General features: G+C 44.3%; 1 protein-coding gene across 8 annotated transcripts in view; it reads left to right on the forward strand.

The window, feature by feature from the left end:
- LOC309720160 (transcription factor COE3) overlaps positions 1-14,755 on the forward strand; it is a 67,623-nt gene that overhangs the window by 49,824 nt on the left and 3,044 nt on the right. For 4 of the 8 annotated variants that reach the window (XM_082556784.1, XM_082556783.1, XM_082556785.1 and 1 more), the window contains exons 11-15: positions 7,740-7,828; positions 12,860-12,925; positions 13,153-13,324; positions 13,693-13,878; positions 14,301-14,468. In XM_082556784.1, coding sequence (XP_082412910.1) covers positions 7,740-7,828; positions 12,860-12,925; positions 13,153-13,324; positions 13,693-13,878; positions 14,301-14,468 — 681 coding nt within the window. The remainder of the gene's footprint in view (positions 1-7,739; positions 7,829-12,859; positions 12,926-13,152; positions 13,325-13,692; positions 13,879-14,300; positions 14,469-14,755) is intronic. The other 4 variants (XM_082556788.1, XM_082556787.1, XM_082556789.1 and 1 more) reach the window with 1 other exon arrangement.

Consider the following 14,755-nt stretch of genomic DNA (forward strand, 5'->3'; position numbering starts at 1 on the left):
GAGTGCTCCCCTCCAGGGGCAACGATGCGGGCTCTTGGTAATATGGTTCTGCAAGCAGTCCTAACACACTCAGCCACTATTTATCCTAATCAGTGACATCCACATAACCAGGATTGCTTAAAATGAACCCCTTCCGCGCCCCAGAAAACGCACATTTACCGGGACCCCATTTGTCATGGGTAAATTGAGGGTCAGTAAACTTCGCCTGTATCCTCCAGTGGGGATCCAGGACATGCATCATAACGTTAGGAGAGAATGATTGGCGAAGGCGAGCTGTCACACATTTGTCAGGGGGAAGGGAACATTATTTGCTAATTTCCCAAGCTGGGCACTGACAGGGTGCTTCGTCTTCAGACCTTTGGTGACCAGCATGGCTTCGCAGCTATTAGTACAAGTCAAGTGTTTTTTCTTTTTCTTTTTTCTCCCTTCACTGTAAAGCGGCAGTAATAAGAGCCATTCGTTCGACCTCACAAGACTGCAGCACACACTGGGTGAAGGATTTTTGGATGAAGCGGATGCCCCCATACAGTGTTCTGTTCTTGCCAGGCCTTAGTTGTGGCCAGACAGCCTTGAGGGCTGATGGATCACAAACTTTCCTCGTCAAGGTGACGCTATCGACTCCACTGCACCAAAATCTGACAAAATGGGTATGAGGCAGTCATTCATCAACATAAGGACAAAGGGGTCATGTGTGCTTCACTCAATACTGGTGGAGCTCAAGAAATGTCAACCTTGTAAGGGATGGAAAAGGGAGATGTTGATAGTGCAGAAGTAAGGGTTCTTTGTAAATACACTTCCACTAAAGCTTCCTGCTTTATGAAAGTCAAACTATTTAATGCCAGTCTCCAACATGTATGCACCCACACTGAGCTGACAACCTCTATGCACAAATCAGAGATATAAATAGTGAAGTCCACTTCTCAAATCCAAAATTAAACCCACTTAATGTTCTGCTCTTAGAAAGAGGAACACAGTGTTACAGCGGTGGACCCTAAAAAAAAGGGAAAAATTAAACAAACAAATGCAGACGTCTTTATCAAAGCACATCAGATAGGGTCCTGTGCTGACCAGCTCGTGAATTGTCCCTATCCTTGCGTCTCCTCTCCGCCCTGCCGTCACTTTGAAGTTCCAGACTTAGAAGCTGATCAGATGAGGCGCTTCCTTTTCATTTCCTGTCCTGATGGGTTGGGTTTGGTACTCGGTTGGTTGCTGGTCAGCGACGGGGTGTGGCCTACAGCAAAGATATGCTATAATCAAAGGCATTCAAGGAGGTATGTAAACAGATCTGCTTTTGAGGAGCTCTTTGAAACACACACGCCAAATGACTTCATATTTCCGCACCCTTTAAAGCCACTCCGCACAACATTTGTGATATTTCTAAAAAAGGCTGATTTAAAGGAGGAAAAAGAAAATCCCCCTGCAGTATGAACTGCTACAATGAGAAAAGATGACATAGGCATTTATAAATGTCACTGCCACAGTCACGTGGGTTGTAACCAGTTGGCACAACAGTTTTAGCATGTGTCAAAGCATGTTATCCACTAGCCATATCCCCATACCTACCTGTCTCATTACAACTCTGGTATTTAGCACCAGCTCCACGGGAGTGGAGCAGACACTCATTGCCAAGTTAGATGGGCCTGGTTTGAAGGCCTTGTGAGCTTGTGTGGAGCACGACAAGGTTCCACGGAGGAAGGTCCTTGTGTCCAATTAGAGGGCTGACGTGACACGTGCTCGCACTCCCCCACTGTCAGGCAGCTTGTCAGGTAGGCTTTGAGAAGCACACTGTGGCATTATTCCACAGCGTGTTATCAGCAAGTGACCTGTGAAATCCAGCTCCAGGAAATTGATTGAAATAAGCACTTGCAGTTGAGCATGTATTTTCCCCCATTACATCTCTCTGTGAAATGCATTGTGGTTATCTTTCATGAGAAAAATGAAAGCATAGGTGCGTGCTTTTTTTCCTCCCAGTAAGGATGGTATTCATTGATTTAATTTTAATTGGACCCACTTTTTGTCCCACAGTATCGTTAGAGGTCTGTTTTGTAATAGCTCTTAAAATGGATTGTCCTCACGAAGTCACAGCATCAGTCCTCTGCCACGGGAAAGATAGACACAGGAGGCAGGGAGGGGGGCTCTTGATAGACGAGGATCTTTCCCTCCTCCTCTTTTTTTCTCTACCTCCTCTTCTTGCCCCATTTTCAGTATGATCTGCACCCAACGGGCTTTAAAAGAACTCCAGCCTCCCGCCCCCTCCTCTGCCGCATTTTGATTGAAATTCATCGGCAAGTTTATTGAGAAATGAATGAGGGAGGCAGCACGGTATTGACTTTGAGAGGAAAACACAACTCATCTTGAATGAGGGGGAAAATGCGGCCGTAATTTAGCCGTCATCGATCTGTGCCCCGTCCATGTATTGATCTTCATTTTACAATATTAATTTGCGCTTGCAATCAGCTGTGAAGGGAACCCATTTGATTTCTGTTGGCCGGTAATGTGTGAAAGTCCGCTGACGTCCTCAGAGAAGTACTTTAGATGTCATCTAAGAGGATTGAACAGGTGTCTTCGGCCCTTTCTAATAATACCACCGATATGAAGGGAGTCTGGAATTATGGATGGGCAATCTGTAACATTGCTCCCTTTTAAGCGTGTTAATTACATTTTATCTGTTGCAGGAGCAATATCTGCTGGAGACTGTAACTGTCTGGGTTTTTTTCATCTGTATTGGCTCAAAGTTCATGAAATTTCAATGAACATTGATCTGTCTCCATTGATTTATCTTAACTGCAGATCTTTGAAATTTTAATTTCCTGTTCATCTTGAGACTGCTGGAGATGGAATCACTGAGTGATAACTGGCTGCAGTGGATGGAGATGATATGGTCAGTGTTAACACAGATGAGGTTTGCTTTGCGTGGGTTTGCTGTGAAAATTTCAATTTGCCTTGGTTTGGTGTTGGTTGATTTTTTTTTTTTTAAGATGGTCTGCATGCGTATTTTCTGCTCTCAACACTGGAACACATTTATACTGAGGAGCAGCAGCATGACTTCTGAATATCACGCCTTCCTTGTACGCACAGGAGTCCGTTTTAATTCCTTAACGCAACGCTGTGAAGATATACGCTCGTCCTACGTCCGCAGCTGTTGAATATTGACGAGAAGAGGTCGTTATGTGTGTTGATGCTGTTGTGAACTGCATCCATCTAACAGACTGCAGGTGCCTAGAAGGCTTCAGTTAGACTGTTTGACAAGTCACAAATGCAATAACACTTGAATGAACTTCTGCCTGTGCTGTTTATCTGTCTCCCCCTTTCCAACTCCCACTCCACCTCTAATTTGTGTTAAGGGGAAAGAAAAAAATAACTGCTCAATGGTGTAGGAGGAGTGGAGATAAGCTCGAAGCAGTTAAGTATAATTAGCGAAAGTAATAGCTGGCAAATGGCAACAAGGCTAGGTTTTTATCTCCTGGAAAGATAGAGTTATCGTAATAAGCTGTAATGGCTGGCAGGAATGCTAGTACACTGTGCGAGCTTCCATTCAGGCTCATAGACTTAACAAGGAACAATTTCCTTTAAATTTACTGCTTTGCTCAAACATTTCCCTATGTTTTTACCTCGATACTGTAAGCCAATACAAGTGTTCAATCCGCTTTCATATGGACTGTGGGCACACTGTGCTGTATCGCCATGTAAGCACTTCTGGCTGCCAGAGACGGCCATGTTACAGTGTTCTTGTAGAGCGGTTACTCATGTCCTATTTCTAGAGAACATGGAGAAGGAGCAGCGGACCACACTCAGATGCCATGTACACGCCATCCACTCTACATTTTAAGTAAAGTGGCTCGACTGAGGCGGCTAAAGGAGCTCTCAGAGAAAATGTGTTAGTGGCATGAAAGGGTGGCAGATTAAGGCATCAGATCAAAATAAGATTGGGAATTGCACATTCCAGGCAGAGGAATCTCACTGAAGGCCTGCCATGCATGCCCATGCGCATGCGTGATATTCAAAATTGGAAATGATATGGTCACAGCTGCACACCGAGTCATGCATTCCATTTCTTCATATTCTGAAACATGATCATTCACTCTCTGGAGAGAGAAAATTACTGAAATATTCATAAAAATGTTCTTCCAAACCTTCGTGAAGGGGAAGCACACTCTTTATCACGTCTGTTCTTTCGTCACTTACCATGCTAATTTTGCTCACATATGGCAATAAATCCTTTTGTTATCAGCTGTTTAACTTGAAACGTATTCGCCGTCGCTTTGTTGTCTCATTATATTTGTAAAATTTGTATCACGACAGAAATTAAACCCCGGGCCATCGCTGTGTATATAAGACAGGCAGGGAAAGAGAAAAAAAGAGATATAATTGAACAAAACACGTAACCTGTCTAAATCTGAGCCGAAAATGAGAGAAAATGAAAATTCTATTAGTCTCTAATGTTCCCTCTGCCACCTCCCAACATCCCCCCCGCATGTGCTCTTCATCTCTCCTGCAAAGTATTCAAATGCAAGCCCTGCCTTACCTCCCCGTGTCTCTTTTTCTCTAATTATCCATGAGGTCAGTAAGCAAAATGGGGAAGAAGCCAGGAGATCAATACAAATTATCCCTGAGCAAACCAGTGCTGACAGTTTGAATTGCAGCATATGTTTACCCAAAATCAGGCAATTTATCTTAATATCAGGCGAGTAATGCAGCAGGGGTGAGAGGTCACACAATCTCTCCACCTCATAATTACCCGCCTCTAAAACAGGAAAGTGGTATTGATTGGCCGCGGGCCGGGAAGCGGGCGTGACTGGAACGTGCCAGCGACCCCCCCCCCACCCGTATCATACCTCCTTCAGTCCCCCCCCCCCCCCCGCCGCCCCCCCCCTCCCCTCGGCTAGACTCCCCACCCAATTCAGGATTTATGGGATGTGTGTGGAGGGTTTCATGTTTCCTTGCAGCGATTGAGAAGCCTTACAAGGAGGGGTAAGGAGGAGGTTAGGGGGAGGGGGGCATGCTTTGTCCACACCCTCATCCCACCTCTCTCTCCATATTGTACTGGAAGGAGCAAACAAATTCTGGCATGCATCGAGTCATGCCGGGGCATCACAGAGCTGCTCTTTAGAAGAGAGTAAAGTTTACGACAGAGTGTGAAGTTGGAACATAATGATGTGTCAAGGATTAAAAAAGACATGAGGTGAAGAGGTGGGGCTGCTGTCAATGTGTGTGGTGTGAGGAAAAGTAAGGCGAGTAGTCCCAATGATTCTTGTAAAAGCTCAGCACATGAAAGAAAATCTTTGCCTGAAAGAAAAAATGTGAGGCGCAATGCAACGACTGCACTCATAACACATTTATTGTCTAGATTGAATATAAGTGCTCAGTATATATCATCAGCAGCTCTTACAGGATTATTGACATTGTCTGTGTCTGTCTGCACTAGTGTACATGCTATGACTACAAAACTGTCAACTCATCAACTGACAGCACCGTTTAGCGCTAATGCAAGTCTCCATCAGCTGTCAAAAGCATTTGCATGAAATCAATAGCAGATGGCGGTCCGTGTCACCAATTTCATTATGCCGGGGTTGTTACAAAGATCATCTCCATGATAGATGAGATGGTGACATGTCGACATGTAGAGATCATGCCTGACGCTTGGACGACAACTGCAGGCGATTCTGCCAGGTGTTAAACCATGACGGAGAAAACTTTACATCTAATATCGGTTTAGTTCGAGGCGTTTCGATTTCTCCATATTTAGAAGTGTAATAAACTGTGAAAGCTGTTGACAAAATCCAGCATAAACCACATTTCAAGGATTAAGGAGACCCTACCCTCCAAAACATGCATTTACAGGAGGGCATCATTATCATTGGAGAGGCACATCAAACAGAACACCTCTCCCAACCTAGGTCTTGTCCTGTACTGTACGTCTCTCCGGCTGTGTTCCCAGCATGCCTGGCGGGTTGTGTAGGCCCCAACTGAGGCAGAGGACAGGAGAGCGTGATGTATCACCCTGAGAGAGCCCACTGACAGCCTCTGATGATGGATGGCCTGATTATGGAGTGCTTTTTACACATACACAATTTACATCACACTGAGCAGCAGGGTCTGGCAGGGCTGCCGTGCACATACACTCTCTCTCTGCCGGCCATATGCACTCACATCTACACACTCGTGTGTGTACACATGCACACATGTACAGGACTGCCAGAGTGCATAGATAAGAAGGGGAAGGGGGGTGGAAATAACAAAAGAAAGGGGGCAAATTCCTTGCTATAGCCTTGTCATGTACGATCAATACGGCAGATCAATCCTTTATTAAGGAGAAGATGGCTTTCCCTCACATTCCATGGCAGACCTTTGTCGTTTCGGGACGCATGATAACATGTCAAATCAGATTTCCAGCAGTGTATGTTGTTGTGGCATGGGTTTATTCAGGTGTGTCCAGCCTATGAGGCTGAATATCACTGTATTTGTAAGCCAGATCCTTGCTATCGATTATCACCCTGCATTGTCCATGCTTGAACACATAACTGCTCCACTTGAGCACGGTTGAGCTAGCAATTACCGTATTTGAGTTTTAGCACAAGTGGTGTGTTCGATTATAAGTATGTGTGTGAGTAACATAAGTATGCGTGAGTAGGTGCAGTATGCCTTATGGGTGTGTTTCGGGGTTGTGCATGTGTATCTGATGTACAAAAGAAAGAATGAGAAACATAAATGTTCCTTTTCCTGCCCTGACTCCCTGGCTTGTGCTCCAGTGGCCCTGCCTGCCTCTATGTGCGTGTGTGTGTTTGTGGGGGGGGGGGTTGCTTGCTTTCACATTCTCTGGTGTTCAGCGGGTTCAGCGAGCTGTGCGGTGTTAATGCTGAAATTACATGCTGAGTAATGAGTGATGGGCCAAATTACAGGCTGAACAATGAATAGAGGCAGGCAGCTCTTATTAGTCTCCATAGAAAGCCATTGATTTATGAAGCGCCTTGCTCGGTGGAGTTACTCTCCTGAAAATGATATCTACATTGAGAAGTGATGTTCTCTATTAAGTCGTTCCTTCCCCCTTTACACTGCTCTCCTCCTTTCTTCCACTCCTCCCCTCCTTCTCTCCTCTGCCCTGCCTCCCTCGCCTTGTCCTGCCTATGAGTGTACACATGATTGTTTAGAATCAGGCGGAGCTGTAAGGAAACCTTCAATTACCCATTAGGACTGTCAGACATAAAACGCCCTGCTCTCACCAAAGTCTGGGTTATGATTCATTTACTTTGTGCCTCTGATTCATCGCCCAATATGCTTCATGCCCCAGATTACTATTTGAGGGGTGGGAGAGATTAATGGCTCCATGGGATCTGCTGCCGTATTTCACACGGCCAGTGTTGCAGTACAGTTGGTGCAGAAGGGTGAAATGACGGCAACTTACACTAGATCAATGTGTGGACAGCCTTTCACAGATTATTAAGGCTCTGTTAGATTAAAAGACCGCCGTTATGTAGTTTGCTTTAGTCAATATTCTCAAGCAGATAAAAAGGGGGAGGGCCCCTCTGAAGAATCCTCAGACTGATGTAGGTCATCATGGCTTTTAATGGAATAGCACTTAGTGGCACAAGTGTCAGAGGAACTTGTGTCGTATAAAACACTGTCTGGCCCTTGAGGTTTGGATTTGGAAATGACTATTTTACTGTAAACTCTAACTCATTTCTCAATTAGTTTAGCCCCCACAACGCTCTAATTTTCACCTTCTCTCGTCTTTTTTTCAGCCCTGAATGAGCCAACCATCGACTATGGGTTCCAGAGGCTGCAGAAAGTCATCCCCAGACACCCCGGCGACCCTGAGAGGTTACCAAAGGTCAGTACAGTGTCTCTGCTGCACTGAAAACCAAAAGAACCATAATGACACAGAGCGGTCTGGGTTATAATTCTTCGACAAATAAACAAAACAACATTACAACCAAGCAGAGCAGTATGACCCAAAACTCTAACAGATTTTCTTCACATATGTGGCTTACCCACTAACCAGCGTGATAATGCTATTGGTTTTGTGTGTGGAGAGAGGCGTAAACTCTCTGTGTGGTAAAATAGCTCAATCAGGCGTTTTCCTCTCCAGTAGTCTGTGGAGATGGTAATCTGGTCAGAAACGACGTCTGCACCCTCATTACCCCACTCATGTTTTCCTTTCATTTTCTGCAGCTCGATTTGGTTTAATCTTTTGTTTACAGAACCCTGTGCCGTAAACCCCCTAGTCTTACTGCGGCTAATAGACAAAGACTGCATGTTATTATGCTTTGGCTTTCTTATTGTTTTCTTTTGAACCTTGGTGAAGGAGTTGAAAGCCACATCAGTTTTATACACACCGGTGTGGCACATAAAGACGCTGGCATATTGAAAGACCTGAGCACGAAAACTTGGGTGCAAACAGTGAGAAAAAAACCCTCCCCTGCAGAACCGCTTTGATTCTTTTATTCTTTTTCTCCCCTTTGATTCTTGCGCTCTTTCCATTTCCGATTGATAAAATCTATCTGTGTGTTTTCACTAATTGCTACCCTGCCAGTAACCATTTTGATGACTGACGTTCCAGATGTGTCAAGTGTAATAATATGACTGATTAGTACTTTCAAAACCCCTCGGCACGCAGTAAAGTGGAGGCCACCTCAGAGTTTTAATAATACTGTAAAACCTTTAAAGACCTTATCTATTAAATCCCAGCATGCTACACCGCAATATCATTAATGTCCAACGGACAATTTAATAAAGAACAGACTGTGTGGTAGCTATAGACATTTGACCAAGGCAATGTGGAGAAATGGAACATCACAGCTAGTCCCTGGTTCAGTATATGAAGTGTTTCAATTAGACCCAGTCCCTGTGGAGACAGGAAACAACACCTAGACATGAAATGTTACTCTAATTTCAACTGTAAACGTAGACCAAAAGGTAAAGTACACTTACCCTTTCATATCCACATGACTCGTTCTATCTCCGCAGGCATCACAGGTCAGTCTAGCTGCACTGTTTTTATTTTATAAAGTCACCCAGTGTCTTTGTGAAATCCACATCTTGTGAACAAAGAGAGCAACAGTGTTTAACACAGCTTTATTACAGAGAAACCCTCCTCCCTTTTTCCCTTTCTTTTCTTTCGCTTCTTTTTTTCCTTGAATACAAAGTGTTGTTGGCTCTGAGACAGATTTTGACACTGAACCCAAGATTAGTTTCCTGGGTGTGCGCATACTTAATATAGCATGGTCTCCCAGCCTTTGCATGAAACAATCACAGAGTGAGATGAAACCCTGCACTTCCAATAAACAACATAAATATTTGATTTGCTCTCTAATGGACCCAAATATGGGGTTCAGGGGGCATGTAAATGATCCCACCAAGTGATTCGTCATTGTTAAGCTTGCCATCTGAGGGTCAGCTCTCGGGGTCAAAAGCACATTCCCAATAAAACAGCCCACGGCGGGCCGAGGCTGGCATGTACATTTGGAATGAGAACAGAAACGGCATATAGAGAACAGCCATTACAGGGTGCAGGTGAGGTAGGGAGACTCTATAAAAAGAAGATAAAGCTGGAGGACGCGCGGTGTGCATTAGCAGAAAGGCAAATCGACACCAAGCCCACTCACCACCTCTACTCCCCCCTCCCATGACTTCACCCTCCAGTTGATAATATTACTCCACTATTGATTTCCACCAGCCTTCTCCCTGGGACCAGTAAGACACGTGGTAATTGTAAGGAGACAGAAAGCCAATATGGGAGTGCTCATGGATAGCAAGGGATGCACGCTAATATTGTTGCTACACAGAGAAAAAAGGGGGGAAGCTGCCTCTGATTGAAGTTTACCTCGTAATTCTAAGACAACATCGTAGATGACAGTCTGACCCTGTGGGAGGAGTGGAGATATAAAAATTCAATGCAAAGTCCAGGGTGAATATGAAAGTAATAAGTGTGAGCAGTCAAGTGATGAGAAAGGAGATTGGTTTGCGGGCATTGCGTTAAGTGAAGAGAGACTTTGGAATTCACCCTCCCTTTTAAGATCTTGTTATAAAACAATTTTCTATTCATAATATAAAAAAGACAATTTATAATACCATTTTGTGCCCTCTGGCAGTAATGGACAAATAGACTGGATATCACATTATATCACACTCAATTTCTCTCTTCTGTAACAAATTAGATTCATTATGAAATTAAAAGTGGAAACTCAATATTGTTTTATTATTAAGCTGATTGCTTTGGATTCTTTTCTTTCCTCCCAAAATGAGCATAAGCCCATTCTTTTCCAATTCTTTGTGTAATCCACAAGGAGAAAATATTACAAATGTGTTCATGTCAAGCAATTACCCATGTATTTAAATGAATCTCTCTTCCTGTGCTCTTTGAAGTACCTTCATCTAATGGCCCTATGCTTCTAAATGCATTCATTACCTCAGGCTAGAGCTAACAGAGTAATTGCCTTACAGTTTTATAATGGCATTAGCACTCCAAGCTACATAACCTAGGCCCTTTTTTATTAACTGTGATAATATAAATACAACATCCATGTTAATCTACTGCTTGAAGAATCACATTTGGGCCATTTTAGACCACATCTCCTTATTGTTAGATATTTTTTATAACACATCATTTGATATGGCTTCCCCCCCCCACCCCCACCCCCTGGTCGCCTTTTTTCTCAGCAATAACATAAAACGGCTCCTAAATCTTAGGTGATCTGTTATCTGAGCAGTCCCATTTAGACAGTTGCGGAACACGAGACCTTTATGCAAAGCATGGCAAACAATAGAAGGAATCTGTCACGCATTTGTCACAGAACAACAGAAATCATTTGAAGCCTTTAATTGTTTCAATTTAACATGGTGTGTTCTGATATGTCTCCATGACAAGAAAGCCAATTACACTTATGCTGGAGCAGTATTGAGATTTACATGGAAATGCCCTCAGAACACTATTCCGTGTTAATCGTATTCACAGCGTGAGCTGATACGCATGGAAGCGTCTCGTCAGAAGAAAACAAACTTCTTCCTTGATTGGGTGCAGCACTTCTCATCATCCTCGGATATGACTAGGTTGCCACTTAAGCATAGCCCTGCGAGTCAACTTGGTTAGTTAAGACACCACGCGGTAAACGACAGATTAAGGATGAGAGGCAATATCGTTTTCCTCCCTCCTTTTTCCAAGCTCTCCTTATGTCACTGCTGCAAAGTACCATATGGACAAGGAGGGAGAGGACGTTTTACAGAGAATGAAACATGGCTTGCAAACGCGACAGTCTTAATTGCTTTAATTGTTGTTTAAAATTGAGAGCCATGTAGGAGATCTTGAAATATGATAGAATAGATTATTGGTAATTATTAACTGCAGACAAAAAGAAAGAAAACCACTTTATCTCACTCAGCAAGAGAGAGAGAAATCTGTTCTGCCTGATGAGAACACATCAAGACAGCTGGTCCTCTCATTTAGTCTACCTGCCTCACGACAACCATAATTCTTTATTTGTATGCAAACTAGATGCATGCAACGTTGAGCATACACACCAATTTCAGAGGTAAATGCCCATTCTAAGAGCCACCCATCCGGTAACTTGGGGTGGATTAAGCGATATGTTTCTATAAGAGAGCATGGCATACGCTGGAAGTGGCTTCTACAGTGATTCATCTTGATAAATCAAGGACTGTGGTAGATATGCTCCTCTGGATGAAAGGGCCCATACACACGCTCCATACACACTACATACGCTGTGCCTTGGAAATGCAGGCCAAGTCTTGGAGGCCGCTGTTTGAAGGCGCGAAGGCTGTGTTTACATTCATTTATGGCAGCTGCCGTCTTAATCCCACACTGCTATTGCCAAGTGATGGAACACTTCAGACAAATTACCGGGGCCCGCAAAAGAAAACACAGCGAATGTGGGAAGAAAACAAGCGCCATCTGAGATGTTTCTGGTGACAGATTTGCATTGCTTTTAACCAGGGTTCTAACAGCACAGGCGACAAATCTCTGCTCTACAGCAGGTGACAACAAGCGAGCGTTTTAAAACACACGCGAGAGCCGTGTCTGCAACTTGCCTTTGTCAGATTATATGCACTCTAAAAGGAGGAGAGGATTTTTCATTGAGCATATTGCCTTCTGTATTATAGAAAACAAAGAGAGCAGCCTGGTTGCTTGAGAGGGATTTAATTGTAAGTGCTGAATTCAAAGAGCAGATAAAGATACACAAACGGGCCAAACCCCACCTTGCTGAAAGCCCGAAAGAGAGTGGGGGGGAACGGGATCCGGGGCCAACTCATTTTCAGTGTTAAGAGCCAAAGCAACACAGCTAATCCGCATTGTCAAGCGGGGGCAAGCATGCAGACATGGATAAGACCACATCCTGAGCATCCGTGTCCCCAAGGCACAAGCACCCAGCTCTTGCTGGATGGGAAGTCATTTGTGAAGTCCTTTGCAACAGCCAGTCAAAGAGGTTAATTGAAAAATTCCTTAATGTCATTACAACAGAACTAGATTAACCCAGAGCTAATTCACTTTATTGTTCTGAAGAGAGGGGACTCAGCGGTGAACTCTGGAGCAAACGTGAAGCCCAGAATCAGGGGTGAGGTGTTGTTTTTAAAGGACTATGCCAGTTTAATTAAGATAGGGAACATTATTCACTGCTCTGCATGGTTGGAAGGAGTAAAATGGTAGTGCCATATAAATGCAGCTCTAGTGCCTCTTAAATCAAGGTGGCTTTTATTTAGTGTTTGAATATGTAAACATTTCTAAAGCTCCCCGCGACCCTGCTGCGCAATGTTGCTTTTGATATTTTCTGTTACTGTACGTACCACTGGGCTCTCCAATGTAATCTCTTTAGGTTTTAACATTTACTCCCACTGCTTTCCTCATCAGGAGGTGTTACTGAAGAGGGCGGCTGATCTCGTTGAAGCCCTGTATGGAATGCCTCACAACAATCAGGTCCGTGTCCACACAGCTAATTTAAGCATGCTTGTACCTCTGCTAAGTAAGAAACAATTTAGTATCACCAAAGGGTATTTTTACCACTATATCTGGAACAATGTAGGCTACGTGCATTGTGAGTTAACCATATAGTCATGAACCATGCATCAAAGAAAAAGCACAGCTATAAAGAAAAAGCAAAAAACAACAACATAAATAACAAAACCTTCCCCTGTGCTTCTCAGGAGATCATTCTGAAGAGGGCAGCTGACATCGCAGAGGCCCTGTACAGCGTTCCCCGCAACCACAACCAGATCCCCTCTCTCGCTAACACAGCCTCCCACGGCATGATGGGAGTCAACTCCTTCAGCAGCCAACTAGCAGTCAATGTGTCTGAGTCACAAGGAAATGACCAAGGTATGAGATTTTGGATACGGCTCTGCAATTCAGGTGGGTTTCCAAAGTGGGGTGCGGGGACCTGGAGGTGGGCCCTTGAGGGTATTCCAAGGGGTTTGCAGGAAAATGAGAAATAGTTACATTTCCCTCCTTTTTCTTATTAAAGTAAGAAAATTGAACAGGAATTATGTCTGAACGCTGGGTTTTTTTTAAAAAAGGGTCCAATTAACATGTCAAGTTCTCTTCTTATTAAACTAGCATCCGCAGCATGCGTTAATATAAAAATTTTACTGCAACAGCAAAACTCCATTGTTTTTTTTTACTGTAATTAGCAAACACTCCACATACATTAAAAAAATATCCCTCTCCTTTTTTCTTGTGTTGTTCAGTGGGTTACAGCCGGAACACCAGCAGCGTGTCCCCCAGGGGCTACATCTCCAGCAGCACCCCACAGCAGTCGAGCTACAACACCGTCAGCAACAGCATGAATGGCTACGGCAATGCCGGTATGAACCTGGGAGTGCCAAGCTCCCCTGGGTTCCTCAACGGATCCTCTGCCAACTCCCCATATGGAAGTGAGTAGCTTGCCACTATCGCACGCTGTAGTAGCACTAAGCTGCTGCTGATTTAATTCCAGCTCCCACATTCGTTTTCACTTCTATGAATCATTTCTGACGGGGGTTTATAAAATTACCGATGGTGATAATATATTACCGGTTATTCACGGGGGCTTGTTTAGTTTTAGCACTTTGGAGAACACGCGCGCAGCTTAGAATCAAAGAAATATTCATTTTGTCTTTCACCGTTTGCCACCTGTGTTTGTTCAACTGGGCAAGATGTTGATGGTAGGGGCCTGTGAGTACTGATCGTGTATCCCCCCTGGCAGTAATACTATCCCAGCCTTACCTTAACTGCCCTCTCCCTCTTGAGCACTACTCACAGCACGTTCTCACTCTTACCCTCCCTCCTTTCCTTTCCTTCCCTATCGTCTCCACAGTTAAACAAAAGAGCGCCTTCGCCCCTGTGGTCCGACCCCAGGCCTCCCCACCCCCCTCCTGCACCAGCGCCAACGGCAACGGACTGCAAGGTGAGCCCCCCTCACCCCCTCATCCCTTCCCTACGGACTACTGGTCAGATACCGCTGCTCAGGCCTCTGTCCGGTTTGGTGAGGGATTAATCATTACAAATATATGCATTTTGACAGGCCAATTTACACCTTTCAGTTTACATTCGGACGCACACACTCACGCAGAGCATGCCTTTGCACACACGCACAAGCGTAGGAGCGCAAGCTTCATCCCGCGTCTTCGCCAACATTCACACAAACATACATCCTTGTTGCCCTTTCATACAAATGATCCCCTCTGATGTCGCAGGAAAAGACCTTCCCAGAATTGTTTTAGTAATTATGTTTATTAGGTTTTGTGCATGTGTCATGACCAACATGATTGC

This window comes from Aulonocara stuartgranti, assembly GCF_965226115.1.
Source record: "Aulonocara stuartgranti genome assembly, chromosome: 13".
NCBI lineage: Eukaryota > Metazoa > Chordata > Actinopteri > Cichliformes > Cichlidae > Aulonocara > Aulonocara stuartgranti.